The sequence below is a fragment of the Hippocampus zosterae genome, chromosome 13, assembly GCF_025434085.1.
Source record: "Hippocampus zosterae strain Florida chromosome 13, ASM2543408v3, whole genome shotgun sequence".
In the NCBI taxonomy this organism is placed as follows: domain Eukaryota; kingdom Metazoa; phylum Chordata; class Actinopteri; order Syngnathiformes; family Syngnathidae; genus Hippocampus; species Hippocampus zosterae.
Genome location: NC_067463.1, coordinates 12,698,501 through 12,719,208, shown reverse-complemented (window position 1 = coordinate 12,719,208; position 20,708 = coordinate 12,698,501). Strand labels below are relative to the sequence as shown.

The window sequence follows — 20,708 nt, the reverse complement described above, 5'->3', positions numbered from 1 at the left end:
ATTGGGTTTATTGGTAACTTTAATGTGCCCCCCACGATCTGTGTGTGTCGTGTTTAGGTGAAATGTGTGTGCTTCACTGGTGTCAATACAAGTGTCATACAAAACGATTCAGCCATTTTTTGCTCATGTTGAATCGATTTTAGTTGTGTACATTATTCCGCCATTTAGACATTTTGTTTACTCTGATTTATGTCACATCAGAGTACTTTAATCCATGTGAGCAGGTTAAATCAGAATTTTGCCTTTGGGTTTTTACACTGGTGAATGGACATCACTGACTTTCACTTCTCAGTGGTGGGCATAATTCACCCCTGGACAGTTAGAGGCTATTGAACCGAGAATCTGTGGGATAATGTTGAGGGTTTGTTGAAATTGGATGATTTGTTCAAATGCTGCAGTTAAAAGTCAGTGACATTGAAAACTGTATTGAAATGTTTATAATAGACTATATTGCAATCAAAGACTTGAACACCTTGTATTATATGTTCTTATTTAATTTGTTAGGCTATTAAAGCATTTACAATTACCATCATTTTGATTTAATTAATTACAGCAATACATTTACACACCTTGGGTGGAGTACAATCACTGTGAGCATCGGCATTATAGAAGAGGAGGACTATTGATCAGAGAGCAGCAAAGTTACAAACCAAATATAGCCCACAACCCCCAATTCCAATGAAGTTGGGTAATTATGTAAAAGAAGTTATTTATTTTTTGCAAATATTTGCTCATTTTTAATCTGGTGCCTGCGACATATTCTCTCAACTAACGGCTTTCGGACGTTGTACTGATAAATCAGATGGTCCTTTTCCTCTTCGGTCAGGAGAACATGGTGCTCATGATTTCCCAAAACAATTTGAAATGTGGATTCATCAGACGATAGCCCATTTTTCCACTTTCCTTCAGATCATCCCAGATCAGTTTGGGACCGGAGAAGAAGATGACCTCTGGCGTTCTTGAGTGTTGTTGATACAGTTGGTAAAAAAAAAATATATGTGAACGTGATATTACTTTTTTTTCCTGGTGTGGCAGCAATAGGCTCCCATAGTAGACCTTGTGGTTTGAATACAGGCTACAAAAATTATTGCAAATGAATGGTGTGCGCCTCATTGACGAATTGCACAATTCTACTCCGGAACAGCAGGCGGCGTCATTAATTTGTTGTAACTGCAGACGTGGAGTCAAAGTTGAGAAGGAAAGAGCGCGGAATTCGAGGAGCTGATTTGAAACTGGTAATGTTTTTTCTTCTTAAAAATGACGTAATATTTTGAGAACGCCAACTGTAGCAACACAATTTAATTTTAATGTCATTTTAAAAACTCGACTAGTGCCATGAATAACATTACTTGATGGAGCTGGCGTTTTCACCTAAAAAGCTTCTCATTCTCAATGGAATTGTAAACTAGTTTGATTTAACATCATTGACATGTAACTGCAAAAAGATTAGAAATTATGTGACAGTGTTTTCCCTAGAATTTCAAGAGCGGCGCCACCAGATGGACGACAGTCACAGAAGATTCTTGCAGGTGCTGATGCGCAGCGGCATTGTTGATGAACCAAGTGCCAAGCAACTCCATCGCCATTGTTGCAATGTACACAACAGTGAGTTACTGCGCGAACTGCTTACACAGGATGGCAGTGGTGACCTTTCCATACGTTACTCTTACTCTAAACGCTCTACCGATCTATTAAAGAGGCTTGCACGATCCAGCAAAATCAGTGTCCCTCCGTGAAAAATCAAACCATGGGGATACATTTAATTTCGAAAGGTTGATGACACGTGAAGCTTAATGTTGTTTTTGCTTCATTTACAGCTTTTTACTCCCCAGACCAGCTTGATGACTATATCAATACCATCAACTCTAATCTGGAGCCCATGTTCATGCAGATTAGAAAAGGAATGTGTGAAAATAGTGGTGTACAGCACTATGCTTTGGTAAGTGATGTTTATCGCAGCATCAACCTAATGTTGTCTATCATTTTTTCCAACCACGTGTAAGAGTAACGTATCTCTTAATAGAGCAGAGCTTTTCAGATCAGAAACTACTGTAACTTCATCCATAAGAAATGCTCTAGATGAGTTCCAGGCTCTATCTGTCAGTGTCATCCTGTTGATGTTTACAATTTTTGCAATACAAGGTTTCTGTGCAGCTGTAAGAAGTCTATTTGAGTTTACATAAAGGAAGCTTTGGTTATACTTGACTCATTCAAAGGTCCAACAATGCTGCAGACACAATTACCAGTAGTAATTTAACATGTTCTTTGTAACAAAAGTTTTTTTTTTTCCTTTACCGATACGATTATTAGCAGTCAAGGAGGCTGACAACAGATATTTGGAGCTGATACAGTAATCCCTCGCTATTTCGCGGTTCGTTTATCGCGGTTTCAGTGCATCGCGGATTTTTTCAAACATATTCATTAAAAAAAATTATTATTTTTTTAATATATACATGGAGTACAGTACTGTATATGTTGCTCTATGTTGCTCGCAGTTGTTTTGCAGCTTCTCGCGGACAGACTTTTTGCGGACTTAAAAAAAAATATATATATACTGTATATATATATATTTTTTTTTACCAGTATACGTTTATGGGCCGCTACTTTGCAGATTTTTGTTTATCGCAGGTGGTTTTGGTCCCCATTCACCGCGATAAATGAGGGATTACTGTATTCGTTTGCCGTAAAAAGACAAATACAGTTTTTATGTCAAGAGTTTGAATTAAAGCATGTTTATTAAACAGATTTTAAGATTTGTAAGTGTTAAAGGCTTTTTTTTCTTTTTATCTTGGACAAGAAACATTTGTTTTTAGATTCTAACAAAAAGTGCAGGGGGCTCCCAGGCTCAATCAAGCCGTAATTCATGGATGGTTGAGCGGAAATATTGTTGTTGTTGTTTTATACAACATAATCTTGCAGGATTGTTAATATTTACCATGATTTGATTGCTGTCCAGGTTAACATGATTGAAACGGATGTCACCAGAATGACATCGGACTACGCCGATCATGAACTGGAGATTTTCCGGAAAATAGTGCGTTCAGTCATGTACACTAATGTTGTTGGGTATTTTCCTGTAATACATTTCAGAAAGATTAACAAAATCCACTTATGAGCGTTTGTTGACAAGTGTGCACTATTCATATTAAGATGGACCTGGTCATGGACTCGGACACTGGCAGGGCCTTCTCCACTGAAATACTCAATTGCGCCAACACGCTGACCAAAAAAACAAAGAAGAAAGACACGGAACAGCTGCTAAATCGACTTGTGCGAGACAATTGGCTCATTGAGGTAAGAAATCCACCTATTCGAACGTGAGCTCTTGCTCTTTACAATGTTTTTTTTTTTTTTAATAGCAGAATATGGTATTGTGTGAGCAGTTTCCTTTCTAAAGGCAGCCATTTTGTTGCAGTTCATGTTTTGCCTTTTGATTCATCTTTGCAATAAATTTGTGTTAATCATGTTAAAGAATAGAAATACCCTTTTTTGGGGGGGATTCTTTTTTTTCTGTGCAGAAAGAAGGTGAATACTGCTTGTCCACCAGATGCATCATCGAGATGGAGCAATACATTCGCACTATGTATCAAGACCAGGTCAAAGTGTGCCGCATCTGTCACAACATTGTCTTCCAGGTACACTCCAAACAAATAACATCACCTACAAAAATTCTTTTCAACTAATCTTGATACTATTGTGTCGAATCACCAAGTAACCAATTCCTTTAATTTCATTTTTCAGAGCCAAATCTGTGAGAATCCGACTTGTGGCATAAAAATGCACAACCCGTGCGTGGCAAGATTCTTCCAAGGAGCGACGGAGCCTCGGTGCCCTGCTTGCAATGACATTTGGCCTCATGAGATCCCTGGTATGTTGTCCCAGTTTTTCATCCCCCCCCCCCCCCCCCCCCACACACACACACACACATCGACCACACACAAAATACAGCCGTGCCTTGACCTAAGAGTTTAATTTGTTCTGTGACGACGCTTGAAACTCAAAGCACTCGCATCGCTATTCATCTTTTCCCTTTGAAATTAATTGAAATGCCATCAATCTATTATAGCCCCACAACCAAACAATGTTATTTTTTAAATGGCACTCTACAGTACCGGTACTTTACTCGTACTTCAAGACGGAAAAAAAAAATCAGCCAAGCGATGGCTTGCATTCTCACAAAGCTTGTAAGTCTGGCCAATCATAAGTAGACATACTGCTATATTTTCTTTTTTTTTAACCGCACTGTTTTCTGAATTCCAGCAATCGAGGAGCGTCTGTCTGAATCCAGCAATTGAAAGTTCAAGATCATGTATTTGTTAAAAAGTAAAGTATATTTTTATATTATTACCCTTGTGAGGATAAACGGGTTGAAAAATGGATGGATGGATGGATGGATGGTCTTTCCATTTTGGGTTCATATTGTTTGTAAAACAAAAAAGATTAAAAACAACTTGCTTGTCTCTGACACTAAACTCAAAACAATGATTGCATAAACTTTAAAATGTTCCTGATGAAACTAAAACGTTTCAAAATACCGTATATGCTCACACCAACTTGTATCTTGTTTGGTAACACAACCACTGGAAATGCAACGCTCCCAATATTGTGTGTGAGGACAATCTCCCCCCCCCCCCCACCCCACACACACACCATATATACCGTATATGTATGTATGTACATATAGATAACATTTTCAAAACGGTTTTAAGGCTGTATTTTTTTTTCAAAATAAAATATTCAGTTTTGATAATATTTCAGAATGTTGTGGCTTGAAAATGGTTCGAGATAAAGGCATGTAAATATTGCTTGGTGCATTTTTGCCGTTTAGCCGCTTAATTAAAGGCTTAAATTAGGTTATTTTAAGTTCTGCAGTGTGATCGTTGAGCCGCTTGGTGGCGCTCTCGGTAATGTAGTGGACGTTGAAACACGTGCGAGTTGAAAGCTAGTCATGCACTGCTGTTTTCAAGGTGAATTCTAACACAGAAAGCAAATGTGCAAAAAAATTAATTCAGACATTGCTACCTTATGCATTTGAAAGTGATGACTCTCAACCGAAATGTACATTGAATACAATTGTAAAAAATCGCTCATAGATGAAAGGAAAGAATTTCTAAATTGATGAGTGTCACACTAGTCCAAGTGTTCTGCGGAATGTTTAATAAAACCTTGACCACAAGAATCCTTTCTACTTTGATCACAGCATGGTTTTGTCGACAACACTGAAAAGGTTTATATCAACAATTACGAATCGGCCGCTTTGCTTCATCACATATAGCCTTCTCTATTTCAGTCGTGACAACTGGTTCCATCAAATGTGAAAAGTAAAATAAAATGTTTAAGGTTCTCAACTATACCGACAACATGATGTTGCAGAATTACTGTGCATATGCAAAAAAATTCTGGACAACTCACAAAAATTATACACTTGAATGCATTTCATTTTACAGTGTCTGTTCTGCAGGCTAATTGTCATTCCAGTGCTCCCTTGTCAGCCCCCCCATCCCTCACCCCGTACTGTCGGTTGCTCATTTGTGACAATGACACCTAAAAAAGCAACAAATCGACGATAATACTTTGATGTCGCACTCCTGCCAAGAAAAAGGTCAAAATAATAAATGTAGCCTCAGGTGATGGTTTGGGAGAGGGGGAGGCGGCATGGAGCGGGCCTTGAGTTTTTTGGCCGAGTGCTTTCCTAAAGGCCGAATGAATTCCTATGGCCAAATAGGGAAACAGCATGGGGCCCATTGTCTCCCTGAAAATGTTGAGCTGATGCTCCATTCCCTCTCTTAAACAAACGCGTGCCACGCGTTCTGGAAGCTCCTTTCTCTCTTCTGCTGACGTACATCTTCACATGCTTAAGCTCCCCCTTGCAGTCTTCCAATGAGCCGATCCAGATCACCGTGCATCCAACAAAACTTTCAGTGCACCGTCTCTGGCAGCATGTCACTGATATAAAAATGTTTGAAGATTCCGCAGGTCACAGAGGTCACATGATATCTGTTCCTAGGTCAAAGGCAAGTATGAGGATGAGTGCTCCTGGATTACTAGCCTTTGACCCCCTGTCCAACTTTAAAGGAGTTTTCTTTTAAATTACCACAGCTAACTTGACATTACTCGTGATTTCCTGAACCTCGGTGGAAAAGATCAAAGAGTCTGCTGAGCCACAATTAAGAAAAAAAGGCGATTCTCATAGACACTGTCAGCACTATGAAACCATCACAAAGTACAATCTGCAGTACTATGGGTTCCACAGATAAAAATGTACATAATGAACCATAAATAACTGACATAGTCACTATAAACCGAAGGTGCATTCAATTACCACCATATTTACTGGTTTTAATTTTGTTTAATATTTATGGCTGAAAAATATATACTGTATATATTTATACAGTAACTATGTATTATTTCACACACAGCACTGTAAGAATTCGTCGTAATGCTCATTGTGCTTTTTCATTTGGTTCTCAAATGTTTTCTAGATTATGACTTCAGGTCACATCGGTTAATGATGAACGATGACATCTGACAAATATGAGTAACAGAATTTTCATCACTGCCAAAATAAATTGCTCTCGTATACTGAGGTTCATGTCTAGTGAGATATTTGAGTCAGATTTACACATTTCTGAGCCAATTTGAGTGTTGCATTTACAAATAAATGAGCAGCCAGACATTAAAATGACGGAACCGGAAACCACGGCGCAAGTTTTGACCAGATATTTGGCCGCATGTACATATTGTAGTCATAGAAAATGTCTGCGGACTTAACATTGTATTTCTGGAACTAAGAAAAGAAGCCAACATTAATGCTTTTCTTAATTGAAAACTGTTGCAATTGAGTATGTGTCATTGATTGGGGCAGTGGCACCCTCATCAGATTTTGGTGCAGGCAGCATCGATTCAATAACTGCTCAGTGATAGTCTGAATGGCTGGCCGTCTCTGTATGTGCCCTGTGATTCCCTGGCGACCAATTCAATGTGTGGTCTGCCTTTCGTCCGCTGGTATAGGTCTCAGCTCCCCGTGTCTCTTTGTTTCGAATGTACAGCAAATTACGGGTAGGGTTATTTGGAGTACTGTAGTTTTCCTGCTATGAGTGGTTGGTGCCCCACCATTTTTTTTCTTATATCCAAGCACATGTCAAGAACAGCTTGAAAAGACAAATAAATGCTGAACTCCAAGAATAGCAATTTACTGTATTCCCTTTACTCTAGTGGCCTGGACTACCAGTATACAGTATGTCAATTCATTCTTAAGTAATTTTTTCCATCCATCCATCCATCATCTACCGCTTATCCGGGGCCGGGTCGCGGGGGCAACAGCTTTAGCAGGGAAGCCCAGACTTCCCTCTCCCTAGCTACTTCTTCCAGCTCTCCCCGGGGGATTCCGAGGCGTTCCCAAGCCAGCTGGGTGACGTAGTCTCTCCAGCGTGTCCTGGGTCTTCCTCGGGGTCTCCTCCCGGTGGGACATGCCCGGAACACCTCACCAGGGAGGCGCTCAGGAGGCATCCGAATCAGATGCCCAAGCCACCTCATCTGGCTCCTCTCGATGTGGAGGAGAAGCGGCTCGACTCTGAGCCCCTCCCGGATGACCGAGCTCCTCACCTTATCTCTAAGGGAGAGCCCGGACACCCTGCGGAGAAAACTCATTTCGGCCGCTTGTATCCGGGATCTCGTTCTTTCGGTCACGACCCATAGCTCGTGGCCATAGATGAGGGTTGGGACGTAGATCGACCGGTAAATTGAGAGCTTCGCCCTTTGGCTCAGCTCCTTCTTTACCACGACAGACCGATACAACGTCCGCATCACAGCAGACGCTGCACCGATCCGCCTGTCGATCTCCCGCTCCCTCCTACCCCCACTCGTGAACAAGACCCCAAGATACTTGAACTCCTCCACTTGGGGTAAGATCTCCTCCCCGACCCGGAGGGGGCACTCCACCCTTTTCCGACTGAGGACCATGGTTTCAGATTTGGAGGTGCTGATTTTCATCCCAACCGCTTCACACTCGGCTGCGAAACGCTCCAGTGAGAGTTGGAGAGCCCCGTTTGAAGGAGCCAACAGCACCACATCATCTGCAAAAAGCAGGGATGAAATACTGAGGCCCCCAAAACGGACCCCCTCAACGCTTCGGCTGCGCCTAGAAATTCTGTCCATAAAGGTTATGAACAGAATCGGCGACAAAGGGCAGCCTTGGCGGAGTCCTACCTCCACTGGAAACGATTCCGACTTACTGCCGGCAATGCGAACCAAACTCTGACATCGGTGGTATAGTGACCGAACAGCCCGTATCAGGGGGTTCGGTACCCCATACCCACGAAGCACCCCCCACAGAACTCCCCGAGGGACACGGTCAAACGCCTTCTCCAAGTCCACAAAACACATGTAGACTGGTTGGGCGAATTCCCACATACCCTCAAGGACCCTGCTAAGGGTGTAGAGCTGGTCCACTGTTCCACGGCCGGGACGAAAACCACACTGCTCCTCCTCAATCTGAGGCTCGACTTCCTGACGGACCCTCCTCTCCAGCACCCCTGAATAGACCTTACCAGGGAGGCTGAGGAGTGTGATCCCTCTGTAGTTGGAACACACCCTCCGGTCCCCCTTTTTAAAAAGAGGGACTACCACCCCGGTCTGCCAATCCAGAGGCACTCTCCCTGTTGTCCACGCGATGTTGCAGAGGCGTGTCAACCAGGACAGCCCCACAACATCCAGAGCCTTGAGGAACTCCGGGCGGATCTCATCCACCCCTGGGGCCCTGCCACCGAGGAGCTTTTTAACCACATCGGTGACTTCAACCACAGAGATAGGAGAGCCCACCTCAGAGTCCCCGGGCTCTGCTTCCTCCAAGGAAGGCGTGTTGGTGGAGTTGAGGAGGTCTTCGAAGTACTCTGCCCACCGGTTCACAACGTCCCGAGTCGAAGTCAGCAGCGCCCCATCCCCACTGTACACAGTGTTAGTGGTGCACTGCTTCCCCCTCCTGAGACGTCGGATGGTGGACCAGAATTTCCTCGAAGCCGTCCGGAAGTCGGCTTCCATGGCCTCACCGAACTCTTCCCACGCTCGGGTTTTTGCCTCGGCGACCACCGAAGCCGCGGTCCGCTTGGCCAGTCGATACCCGTCAGCTGCCTCTGGGGTCCCACAGGCCATAAAGGCTCGATAGGACTCCTTCTTCAGCTTGACGGCATCCCTTACTGCTGGTGTCCACCAGCGAGTACGAGGATTGCCGCCACGACAGGCACCAACCACCTTACGGCCACAACTCAGATTGGCCGCCTCAACAATAGAGGCACGGAACATGGTCCACTCGGACTCAATGTCCCCCGTCTCCCCCGGAACATGGGAAAAGCTCTGTCGGAGGTGGGAGTTGAAACTCCTTCTGACAGGGGATTCCGCCAGACGCTCCCAACAAACCCTCACTATACGTTTGGGTCTGCCAGGACGGACCGGCATCTTCCCCCACCATCGGAGCCTACTCACCACCAGGTGGTGATCAGTTGACAGCTCCGCCCCTCTCTTCACCCGAGTGTCCAGAACATGCGGCCGCAAATCCGATGATACAACTACAAAGTCGATCATCGAACTGCGGCCTAGGGTGTCCTGGTGCCAAGTGCACATATGGACACCCTTATGTTTGAACAAGGTGTTCGTTATGGACAATCCGTGGCGAGCACAGAAGTCCAATAACAAAACACCACTCGGGTTTTGATCGGGGGGGCCGTTCCTCCCAATCACGCCCCTCCAGGTATCACTGTCATTGCCCACGTGAGCATTGAAGTCCCCCAGCAGAACAATGGAGTCCCCAGCAGGAGTACTCTCCAGCACACCCTCCAAGGACTCCAAAAAGGGTGGGTATGCTGAGCTGCTGTTTGGTGCATATGCACAAACAACAGTCAGGACCTGTCCACCCACCCGAAGGCGGAGGGAGGCAACCCTCTCGTCTACCGGTGTGAACCCCAATGTACAGGCACTGAGCCGGGGGGCAATGAGTATGCCCACACCTGCTCTGCGCCTCTCACCGTGAGCAACTCCAGAGTGGAAGAGAGTCCAACCCCTCTCGAGAGTACTGGTACCAGAACCCAGGCTGTGTGTGGAGGCAAGTCCGACTATATCCAGTCGGAAATTCTCTGCCTCACACACCAGCTTGGGCTCCTTCCCTGCCAGAGAGGTGACATTCCATGTCCCAAGAGCTAGCTTCTGCAGCCGAGGATCGGACCGCCAGGGTCCCCGCCTTTGGCTGCCGCCCAGCTCACATTGCACCCGACCCCTTTGGCCCCTCTCATGGGTGGTGAGCCCATGGGAAGGGGGACCCACGTTGCCTCTTCGGGCTGTGCCCGGCCGGGCCCCATGGGTGTAAGCCCGGCCACCAGGCGCCTGCCAACGAGCCCCACCTCCAGGCCTGGCTCCAGAGGGGGGCCCCGGTGACCCGCGTCCGGGCAAGGGAAACTGAGATCCATTTATTTTTGTCGTCATTGGGGTCTTTTGAGCTGTGCTTTGTCTGGCCCCTCACCTAGAACCTGTTTGCCATGGGTGACCCTGCCAGGGGCATAAAGCCCCAGACAACTTAGCTTCTAGGATCATTGGGACACACAAACCCCTCCACCACGGTAAGGTGACGACTCACGGAGGGGAAGTAATTTTTTGTTGTTGAGTATTGTTTGAATGTGATCCGAAAAATAGTTCTACTTTAGTTTTTATACTCAGTTTGTGTCTTTTTTTTCATGACACAAACCGTGATGATGAGTTTTGTATTTGATCATCATGAACGAAATTACTGCTCCTGTCAATTGTCATTCCAACATTTTCCAAACATCAGCATGTGTTTACTTTGCAATTGTCACCAAATCCAAAGGCTTTTCAGACCAAATCTACGAATGCTGCTCATATTTTAATTTTTTTTAAAAAGCGTACGATCATTCCATTACTGACTTTCCTTAAGATGAGTCTCAAGGCTGAGTTCATATTCAACTTCCGGAAGCTGCCGCAAGCTCGGTGTCATGCGCAGTGCGCTCACAACCCATCACCACGGCAACCATCTTTCGCAGCCAAGTCCCCGGCAGCATCAGTGGCGTGCGATCACCTCCGCTTTGGCCACAGAGCAGAGACATCCGCAGTAAGTTCATTCTCTCTCTTCTGTGTTTTGTGGATGAAAATCAGATGCTGAAATATTACAGCTCTGCTTGCTACAATCCTGTTGGAAAATAATATGTTTTCATTTGATCTTTATTGATTAGTGCAGGTCAGACATCATTTATCTTGTCTATGACACACTGGACCTTTATTGGTACTGACTGTCTTTTTTTTTTTTTCCTTCGGTGCTGGCTGCAATTAGATTGCGATCCCACCACAGGAGCTACATTGTCACATCATACAGAAGGAAATTAAAACAAACAAGCGCCTTTCAATGTTGTTTGTCAGTCCAACACATCCTGTGGATTTGCTGTTGCATTGAGGCTCTTTTGTCTTACTGCACCTCTTTTGTTTGGTCATGAAGCTTCAATGTGGCAAGTTTGCATTTGCACGGGCAGTCAACCTAAACTTGAGGCATACTAAAACACTCCTCTCACTAAGGGTGTCATTTTGCGACATTTCCTTTCGCCAACGTGGGGGGCAAAGTACCAGTCACATAATCAGTTAATTGTTTTTTAAACTCCCGTTTCTTTGCCAGTAATGTATTGAGCTCAAAACGGGAATGATGTCCGAAGGATTTACCGTAAAATGGATTTACAGTGTTTCCCCTGCTGTATCCCGGGTTTATTATTCCTGCCGGCACTTTTTGGGGAGGGTATTTTGTCAGTAACAGATAGTTACAGCTTGTGATTATTTTAAATGACTTTCTACATGATATTGTACTTATTGTTGCGCGGCACGGTGTACGACTGCTTAGCACGTCCGCCTTACAGTGCAGAGGTGTGGGGTTCGATTCTGGCTCCGGCTTTCCTGTGTGGAGTTGGCATGTTGTCCCCGTGCCCGCGTGGGTTTTCTCCGGGTACTCTAGTTTCCTCCCATATTCTGAAAAACATGGATGGCAAGTGAATGGAACAGTCCAGCACGCACGCGACTCTATATTAGAAAAGAGATGGATATACTTATTTTAAAACCCTCACGTCATAAAGGAGAGCCCATAAATCATACATATTCTTCAAATGGAATTTAATATTTGCAGCTCTTCTATTTGGCAGATACGCTGTCAGCTCTTCAGTGGTTGCTCCGGGCTCGCAGGTTTTTTTTTTTGGTTGTCACAGATGCTAATCAGGATGATTCATCGCTCTCACACTTTCCTCCACCACCCACCCACACAATGAGAACATTGGATGTACAGTACTTGAGTAATGGTCTCCCTGAGCTGCTGCCCCCTTCATGTGATTCGATTTTGTATCCGAAGATGGATTTGACCGACTAAACGTATTGCGACTCAAGCCACAGATTTATTTGTGAGCCCCTTTCAGACCAAACTCGCCAACGTGGGACTCCGATGTGTCCAAAGTGCACATTCACACCGCCATGACGTCTGAGACGATGCATCACTCCGGTGGCGTGTCATTAGTGAGTCAGCGCAGCAGTGGGCCAGTGGGCTCTAGATCGTTAGAACCTGGGAATGACTCATTACCCCTTCCTGTCACATTTGGATGATCACTTGCTCAAAGCAAGAGAATAAGACATGGTATCAATGAGAACCATATTAAACAGAGAAGACAGTGCTTGGAATGACACTGGCAGACGAGGCAAAGCATTTTTTAAAATTTTTACTTTGGAATCATTATGTAATTGACAGGATTAGCTTTTCACACATCGAAATGCATGTACGGTACTATGGTCTAGATATATTGTTTTATTCTTGCAGCACACCTTCACTGCAATTATGTTTTTGTTTCTTGCAGAGATGTGATTGGGTTAGCCAAAATATCTCGGCTGACGTTGAATTGAAAACGTCTCTTTTACTTCTTTTAGTGGAAGTTGAAATTGTCTCGATGAGCACCCTTTCATGTTAGCAGATACACCTCGCTTGTTCATCAAAAACATTTGATGGGTTATTGGGCAAGTGAGACGGTTTTGCTCTCGAGGACATTTTTTTTCCCGAACTGGTTTGCCCACAAACATTTTAAAAATTGGTAAGATATCCTTTATGTCCTACACTGGGGAAATTTACAGTCTACAGCAGCAGAATTGGGGGATGGAAGAAGAAAATGTGTTTGCATGCACAAAAATAAATGTTTCTATATATATATATATATATATATATATATATATATATATAAGAGGACTTACTAAAAAGTTCTTAAAGCATAATTTGTGCCGAACATAGAATGTTTAGCCCCCTTAGCCCCTTAATCTGGCCCAATGAATATTTACATGATGCAGCATCCAGCGGCTGCACAAATTTAGCCTTAAAAAAAAAAGAAAACTGGTTACGATATACACAATATATATCTATGTATGTATACACATGTTGTCCTTTTGGGCTAGAGTGCATTTTGTCTGGGTACCCCAGTTTATGCCCATGAAAACAGACATGTTAGGCTCTTTGAAGACTCAATGGTATAAGTGTGAAGTTATTTGTGAATATGTGGCCTGCGCTTGGTTGGTGACCAGTTACAGCAAATTTTAAAAAAATGACCTCCTTTTACTCTCGTTATGTTAACTTTGATAAAGCTGATATTATGCCCATGCCAAGCTTCTATATGTTGGTGTTTCTCCTTTTTATCAAGGACATCTTACCTAAGTCCTCATAAGTCTGAGTTGCCTCTGCCGCCCGCAACAGTGCAGACATGGTCAAGCTGGGCACCAATCTGGCTGATAAAATGGAGAAGCAGCCGTCTGCAGACGACGGCTTTGATATCATCCCCCTCATCACGCCCCTCGAGGTCAGCCAGCTCCAGCAGTCTTTTGCAGACAAGGTAAGTCTGGCCTTGCTTTTCTCTCCTAATAACGTTACACAACAAACACAATATGCTGTTCATTGCAACGTTGCAGGATGGAGTGATCTGATTGCATTTTGCTGCAACTTTCGCGTCACACTTATATTCTTCAATGACAAATAGTTTACCTCTCGTAGGCAAATACGGATTATTTTCACTGCATGTTTTATCCCACCTCAGGTTATTGTGAAGACGACGACTCATTACCAACTGCAGCAGCAGAAGAAGAAAAAAGACAAGTTGTTCATCCCCAGCATTGAGAAGCTAAACATCAACTTTTACAAAGATGTCTCCGACAGAGCCAAGGTACACTAGTTTGGAGAGGTTATATAACATGCTATAGTTTTTCAAAACACAGTTTACAAGGAACAAGAAAACAAGATATACTGTATTTGGATTTTGTGGCTCCTGATTTTGTTTTCTGTGCAAAGATTGTCTAAATGACTTTTTTCTGTATTTTACGTTGCTCATTGTTATGCGAGACTTTATTTAGATACTTTCAAATTGCGCAAAAGATTGCAGTTGTCCCAAAAGTTACAGGTATTAATATTTTCCTAAAATAATTCTTAAATATATAGATATTAAGAGTGTGTCTGCATGTGTTCTTCAGATCACAGGCCTGATCCTCATCATGTTGGCCTTCCTAACCAGCCTCCTCCTCCTGCTCATGTACAAAGCCATGTGGTATGACCGTCTTACCTGCCCCCAGGGTTTCATCCTTCAGGTACAGAACACACGCGCACACACACACACACAGGAGTACCTTATTCAGTCATTCTGTGCAAAGTGGACTTTATACTAGTATAAGACAGAACGTGGCTCACCCTCAAATCCGTCACTTGAGGAGAATTTTCTCGACATTGGAGCGGGAAAGTCATTATCTCCCTAACGACACCTCGGGGCCATTGTGTACCAAGGCAGCACTGACACGCAGGTTCGTTCAAGAACCTCTCTCGCAGGAGAAAACAAGAGAGGAAAGGACAGATCTTGTTTTTTTTGGTCAGGCAGCGGTCGGCATGTCCGCCTGTGAATCGGCGGGGTCTTTAATTAGGGCTGAGCGTGACTAAACTGTGATTAAAGGCTTAGTTACGAGAGGACAGCAGGGAAGAAGGAATGGGGAACCTTTGAAGTTTTTGGTCAGATACAGTTGCATTTTTCCCCAGCTTATGCGTCGCTCGACACGTGAAGACGAGTGAGTGTGGATGATACTTTGAAGATGTTTCACTCCTGATAGGATCAGGAAGAGAAGATAATTCCAACCTCTTTGCTGCGAATTGTGAGCATGGTTATTACAGTTCATAAAAACAAACGAGATAATTGAAAAAAAAACCCATTCCAACTAAAAAAATTTTGAATAAAAAAAGAGATGACCAACATTTTCCATTTGTAAATGAAAGTATGATTTTTATGGAAATATCCTTCATCTTAGTCAATTACTTTCATACATGAGCTTTCAGAGTTGATTTTAAATGTATTTATGTTAGTATCGCTGTACGGCTAATATGGAAAATTAAAGGTTGAACCGTCGTTTGGGAATCAGCTCTATGCGCCTCCGACTTGCACATCCAGCAAAATTGCCAACGTACTTCCTCCTCCACCCGCGTGAATGGCGAAGGAGACTATGAGCTCTTTTTTTTAGCACAAGACATCACCACAGAGCCACCAAAGGTGATGTTTAGGCTTCATTCGTGTTTACATATATCATATCCTTTTCTTAATACATGATATACTGTACTTGAATGGTCCCTCTCAGCTGTGCATGTGAGCAACTGCGCACTGCTCTCACCCTCTCTTATGTGGCCTGCGCTTGGTCTCTTTTGGTGTCTTATGGAATCTTGAAGGTCGAACACAATCCATTTCAGGATGCCGGTCAGGTGCCAACTTGTTTTGGTTTTGTTTCAATTTTTCCTGGAAAAAATGGAAATAGAACATCTATGACATGGTCCCTTTTGATTTTGATCTAAAAGCACGGAACTGTATGACATTTGCGATTGGAACTTTTATATAACATTAGGACATCAAAAGTTGCATAATGAGACTCTGTAGTAAGCCCCTTGATAAAGGAAAACACAGCAAAGACAAGGTTCCAGCATGGGCGTCGTTCACACTTTTGTTTCTGCGGGAACAGCAAAGGCACTGCACTCCGGCCGCTCTGGGCATGTTCTCCAGCGAGCAGCAGAATCCCGCAGGCATCCAAGACAGCACCAACTCTGGACTGTATGCCGCCCTCAGCCGCCTCAACCAAGTCAAGAGGGCAGGGCCCGAGATGCCGTCGCCATGGTTGCCAGTCATCAGAGCACTGAAAAAGACCGATGCCGTCAAACATGACAGCCAGACAGTCCAAGGTGAACTGGAAGGAGAGGAATGAATGTTTGTGTGCTTGGTTTTTTGTTTTTGTGGGGGGGGGTTCCCCCTCACCGGGCAGTCAAACATGCTTCGATGCATCCCATAATCAAATTGTGTGTGTGTGTGTGTGTGTGCGCGAGTGTTCGAGGCTGTGGTCAGAGGCAAGAATGTTATGACAATGTTGGAAAATGTCACTTGCAGTTTCACCGAGTGCGACTTAACTCCCGTGTACACCACATGAATTCACTACGTATCTGAATTTGTGGCGTATGTTGTCACAGGGGAATATCGAAGGTAACACATTTTATTCACTTTTGCCTCATCATTTGCTGTCACAATGGGAATTTTTAGAAAATATGCTATCATTATGAAACTTACCCTGAATAAGAAATGTGTGCGCATCAAAACTGACTGTTCTGACCCATGCAAGAAGAATTGTCATTTTAACCATCGTACATAAGTAAATAACCTAAAAGAATGTCTTATGATTTTTGAATATGAATGTATTTGATGTAGCTACTTTTGTCTGCACAAGCCGAACATGTTTTCTATTGTACCAATTTTATCTTCTGTTATTTACAATTACAAGTAATTGTACATTCGTTTGGAATGTTGACGCCAATTTAAAAAATTATTATTTAAAAATCATTACAATTTAAAAATCTGGCGTTGTAATGTGTTATTATCGTCACCCTTTTCGAAATTTATTTCAAATGCTGATGAAATTACGTTTTGGAACATGCCTGTTTGTGCGTGAGCGTGCGTGTAGGAGTGTGAGATCACAGCACAGCTTGTCCTTACATCACAACAATCTGCCCGGATCTCATTGCATGGACATAAATAAAAAAAAAATTGGTTGTACGACCTCTGCAATTAAGTCATTTCTGCAACTCTTAATTAGACGGGATAAAGAAAAGGTAGTTTCAATTTAATTCGAGAACCATTCTGTTTTTTTCTTTTTAATGAAAGAAGGCCAACAATTATGTCTAGTTTTAGAACTGCTAACCTACAGAATTCAAGCACAAAGACGTTTCAAGATGTCTACCTTGAATCATTTCAGAGGAACACAGATAAAGAAGAGACTTTTGAATGAAAGAAATCAACATTTTTTAAGTTTGGCGTACTTTCGTTTTTGCCCAGGGGAGTTTCATTACCTTTGTTGCTGTTGGTTTGTTTGAAAGGTTTTGCTTATCCCTGATTTTTAGTGATTGATTGTCAAAATATTTCTATTCACTTGTACTTATTCAAGTTTCAAGCTGTTTTCGTTGCTACGCTTGGGGTTTTTTTCTTTAACAATATAGAAACAACAATTTTATCCATGTGTAACAGTAAATATTCATCTGCATCTCATTTGCTCTCACAAATTTTCCCACAAGTGCTCGGAATCAGTAATTCAGGGTTCTGAGTGTGTGTGGCCGTTTTAAACAAATGTTAAACATCACCGCGCGCGTCACGTGACTCATCCCCGTGTGCATTTGTTTACGCGGTCATGCTGGCAGCATTGTAGCAGTGGCTCCTATGAGGAAAGGACACTATCACCTCCACATAATCAAAAATACAGTGGTGATCATTTTTGTATTTTTACAAGGAGAAGCGGACAAGGGTAGGGTTGTGGATAGTTTTCAGCCATGTAGCAATGCTAAAGCTTTGCTACAACTCCATGAGCAGACAGGCATGGCTGTTACCGCCCAACAGCTCCTGTGGCTTGTCGAGGCAGAGTTGGCTGTTGACGGCACAACAGATAAGGTCAGCAGAATAAGATTACCTTCTTACCAGGCATACACCCGCCATCCAGGTAGTCGAGAAGCGCTGAGTCCGCTGCTGGCCACATATATGACCACCGCCAGAAAAAGCGTGTTTGCAGATGATACTGAGGATGTTGGGGAACCCTCTCAGGGATCTCCCCAACATGGTTGCACGCTATCCTGCAGCAGTAGCGGGGCAATTGCTGATTCTGTCCAGCCCGAGATGCAGCGGCTGCATAAATTTCGGATAAGTAGCTGCAAGACGAGCTCCGGAGGTCAGCTTGTTGAAATTTCAAAGTTGGATTTCCAGCGATGAGTCCAAGGCCTTCAGACGAGTGTGGCCATTTGAAGCATCTCATTTTTGGATAGGAGATGAAGACAGTGCCCCACAGCTGTGGATTTTGGGGAAAAAGCTAAACTAACCCTGACAGATTGCAATTTAATATATCACGACCTATTCAGTACAATTCAGTGAGCGAAAAGTCTCTCGGAATGCATTGCGTTTGAGTATCTTGGTTACTTGTGAAGATAACAGACAGACGTGACAGAAACTGCACTTAAGATGCACGCAGGCTGCTCATTTCTTGCTCTTTTAAGTCACCCATGGAAAGGCAAGGTTTAAGTCCGCCCAAGTCGAGATGTCCTCATACATTTTGGAGCCGCCGGTCATTTTCACACACTATATATATATCCATCCATCCATTTTCTGAACCGCTTAATCCTCACTAGGGTCGCGGGGGGTGCTGGAGCCTATCCCAGCCGTCTTCGGGCAGTAGGCGGGGGACACCCTGGATCAGTTGCCAGCCAATCGCAGACTATATATATATATATATATATTTATATATAGCGGTTAGGAAGATGAATGAATGAATGAATATAAATATATATATTTATATCTTCACAGTGCAGAGGTACCGGGTTCGATTCCAGCTCCGGCCTCCCTGTGTGGAGTTTGCATGTTCTCCCCGGGCCTGCGTGGGTTTTCTCTGGGTGCTCCGGTTTCCTCCCACATTCCAAAAACATGCGTGGCAGGCTGATTGAACACTCTAAATTGTCCCTAGGTGTGAGTGTGAGTGCGGATGGTTGTTCGTTTCTGTGTGCCCTGCGATTGGCTGGCAACCGATTCAGGGTGTCCCCCGCCTACTGCCCGAAGACAGCTGGGATAGGCTCCAGCACCCCCCCGCGACCCTCGTGAGTGAGGATCAAGCGGCTCGGAAGATGAATGAATGAATATATTTATATATATAAATATATATATATTTATATATATATAGACAGATAGATAGATGGATAAAGGGCAGAGGAAAGCCGTTGTAGTGGACGTAGCGGTCCCAAGTGATGGAAACATCAGGAAGAAGGAACACGAGAAACTCGAGAAATACCAAGGGCTCAGAGAGGAGCTGGAGAGAGCCTGGAAGGTAAAGGTGACAGTCGTGCCTGTGGTGGTCGGAGCACTCGGGGCAGTGACCCCCAAACTGGATGTGTGATTGCAACAGATCCCGGGACATCTCAGTCCAGAAATGTGCAGTGCTGGGAACAGCAAAGATACTGCGCAGAACCCTCAAGCTTCCTGGCCTCTGGTAGAGGACCCGAGCTGAATGAGGGACGGACACCACCCGAGGGGGGGGGGGGGGGGTGACGAGGATTTTTATATAGATAAATTTTATACAGTATATATAATATTTAATTTACCTGGCAATAGTTGAATAAGGGGAGTACCGGCACTTTATTTCTTTCCACTTAAAGCACTGAGAAAGAGCTAAAAGTCAGCCTGGCCTGAAAAGGGTAGTTGTTGTCAGGCAATAGGAAGCTAAATCAGAGCTGACCCCGGTGTCTGTATGTGTTGTTGTGTGTCTCAGTGGGTTTCCTCTCCGCTGGCGCCAGCTGGAAATGCCTCCACGAAGCTGAGGCAGTACACACATCATCCTCCATTCAGCTCTACTGGGGCCTCTTTGATGGGAGTAACATTAGACAAGCTGAGAGCACACACAACAGAAACAGATCCTATCAAGCTGCTGTTTGAAGGGCGGGAGCCACTGATCATAACTTACCGAAGGTTCAGCCGGACTGGCTTTTGTTGCCTACTGAGCAAATAAAAGCTAGTGCTTTCATCACTGGACTGATGTTATTATTACAGTGGAGTATTCATGAAGTCGGCTGCCACCTAGGGGTCGTCTCCCATGGCTGCAGAGGCCCAATGGGGTGCCAGCCCTCTGTGTTCCGTCCAATAATGTCGAGATCGTACCCTTGAATGTGCCTTATAGCTGATTGCGAGACATTGTATGCTTTCATCATTCCTTTGAGATTGTTGTCTATACCACTGCTTGAGATTAGTCACAGGTTTGTCCTCAAGATGGTCCTTTGAAAAAAAATTCAGTTGCTATGAAATTCCTCATTAGTTTTGCATCACTCCAAAGCAGTTAGTCAAACCAACCAGATCTTCGGATTTTCAAAATGCGCATCATTAATTGTAGACTAAATCCATTCATCCATCTTCCGAACCAAAATTGTTTTACAAAATCATTTTAGTAAATCAGACAAATGACAAATTAATGCTTTGACTTATTCTTATCTATTTTGCTGTCGCCAATTCTCGACTAAGCAGAGCCGAATTACCTTTTAGATGGACGTGAATGAGAGGAAAAAAGCTTGATACCTGACTCTGAGCAGAGTATAGGCAAAATTATCATCAAATTTA

General features: G+C 43.8%; 2 protein-coding genes across 5 annotated transcripts; both read left to right on the top strand.

Moving 5' to 3' along the window:
* Positions 1-1,027: 1,027 nt before the first annotated feature.
* nsmce1 (NSE1 homolog, SMC5-SMC6 complex component) lies at positions 1,028-5,179 on the top strand. Of its 2 annotated transcripts, XM_052083575.1 has the most exons (8): positions 1,028-1,235; positions 1,477-1,605; positions 1,818-1,939; positions 2,957-3,034; positions 3,151-3,294; positions 3,519-3,635; positions 3,742-3,868; positions 4,261-5,179. In XM_052083575.1, the coding sequence occupies exons 2-8, from the start codon at positions 1,500-1,502 to the stop codon at positions 4,293-4,295; spliced, it is 729 nt and encodes a 242-aa protein (XP_051939535.1). In that variant the 5' UTR covers positions 1,028-1,235; positions 1,477-1,499; the 3' UTR covers positions 4,296-5,179. The 2 variants fall into 2 exon arrangements, with proteins under 2 accessions (XP_051939535.1, XP_051939534.1); XM_052083574.1 differs by lacking the exon at positions 1,028-1,235 and having other exon boundaries at positions 1,242-1,605.
* Positions 5,180-10,994: 5,815 nt separating this feature from the next.
* Positions 10,995-20,095, top strand: caly (calcyon neuron-specific vesicular protein). 3 transcript variants are annotated; one of them, XR_007965943.1, is made up of 6 exons: positions 10,995-11,113; positions 13,763-13,898; positions 14,100-14,225; positions 14,530-14,643; positions 16,048-18,011; positions 19,870-20,095. XR_007965943.1 is itself a non-coding variant. In XM_052083572.1 (5 exons), exons 1-5 carry the CDS (start codon positions 10,998-11,000, stop codon positions 16,285-16,287), a joined length of 732 nt encoding a protein of 243 aa, XP_051939532.1. In that variant the 5' UTR covers positions 10,995-10,997; the 3' UTR covers positions 16,288-18,157. The 3 variants fall into 3 exon arrangements, 2 of the variants coding, with proteins under 2 accessions (XP_051939532.1, XP_051939533.1); XM_052083572.1 differs by lacking the exon at positions 19,870-20,095 and having other exon boundaries at positions 16,048-18,157; XM_052083573.1 differs by lacking the exon at positions 19,870-20,095 and having other exon boundaries at positions 11,007-11,113; positions 13,710-13,898.
* Positions 20,096-20,708: the final 613 nt, after the last annotated feature.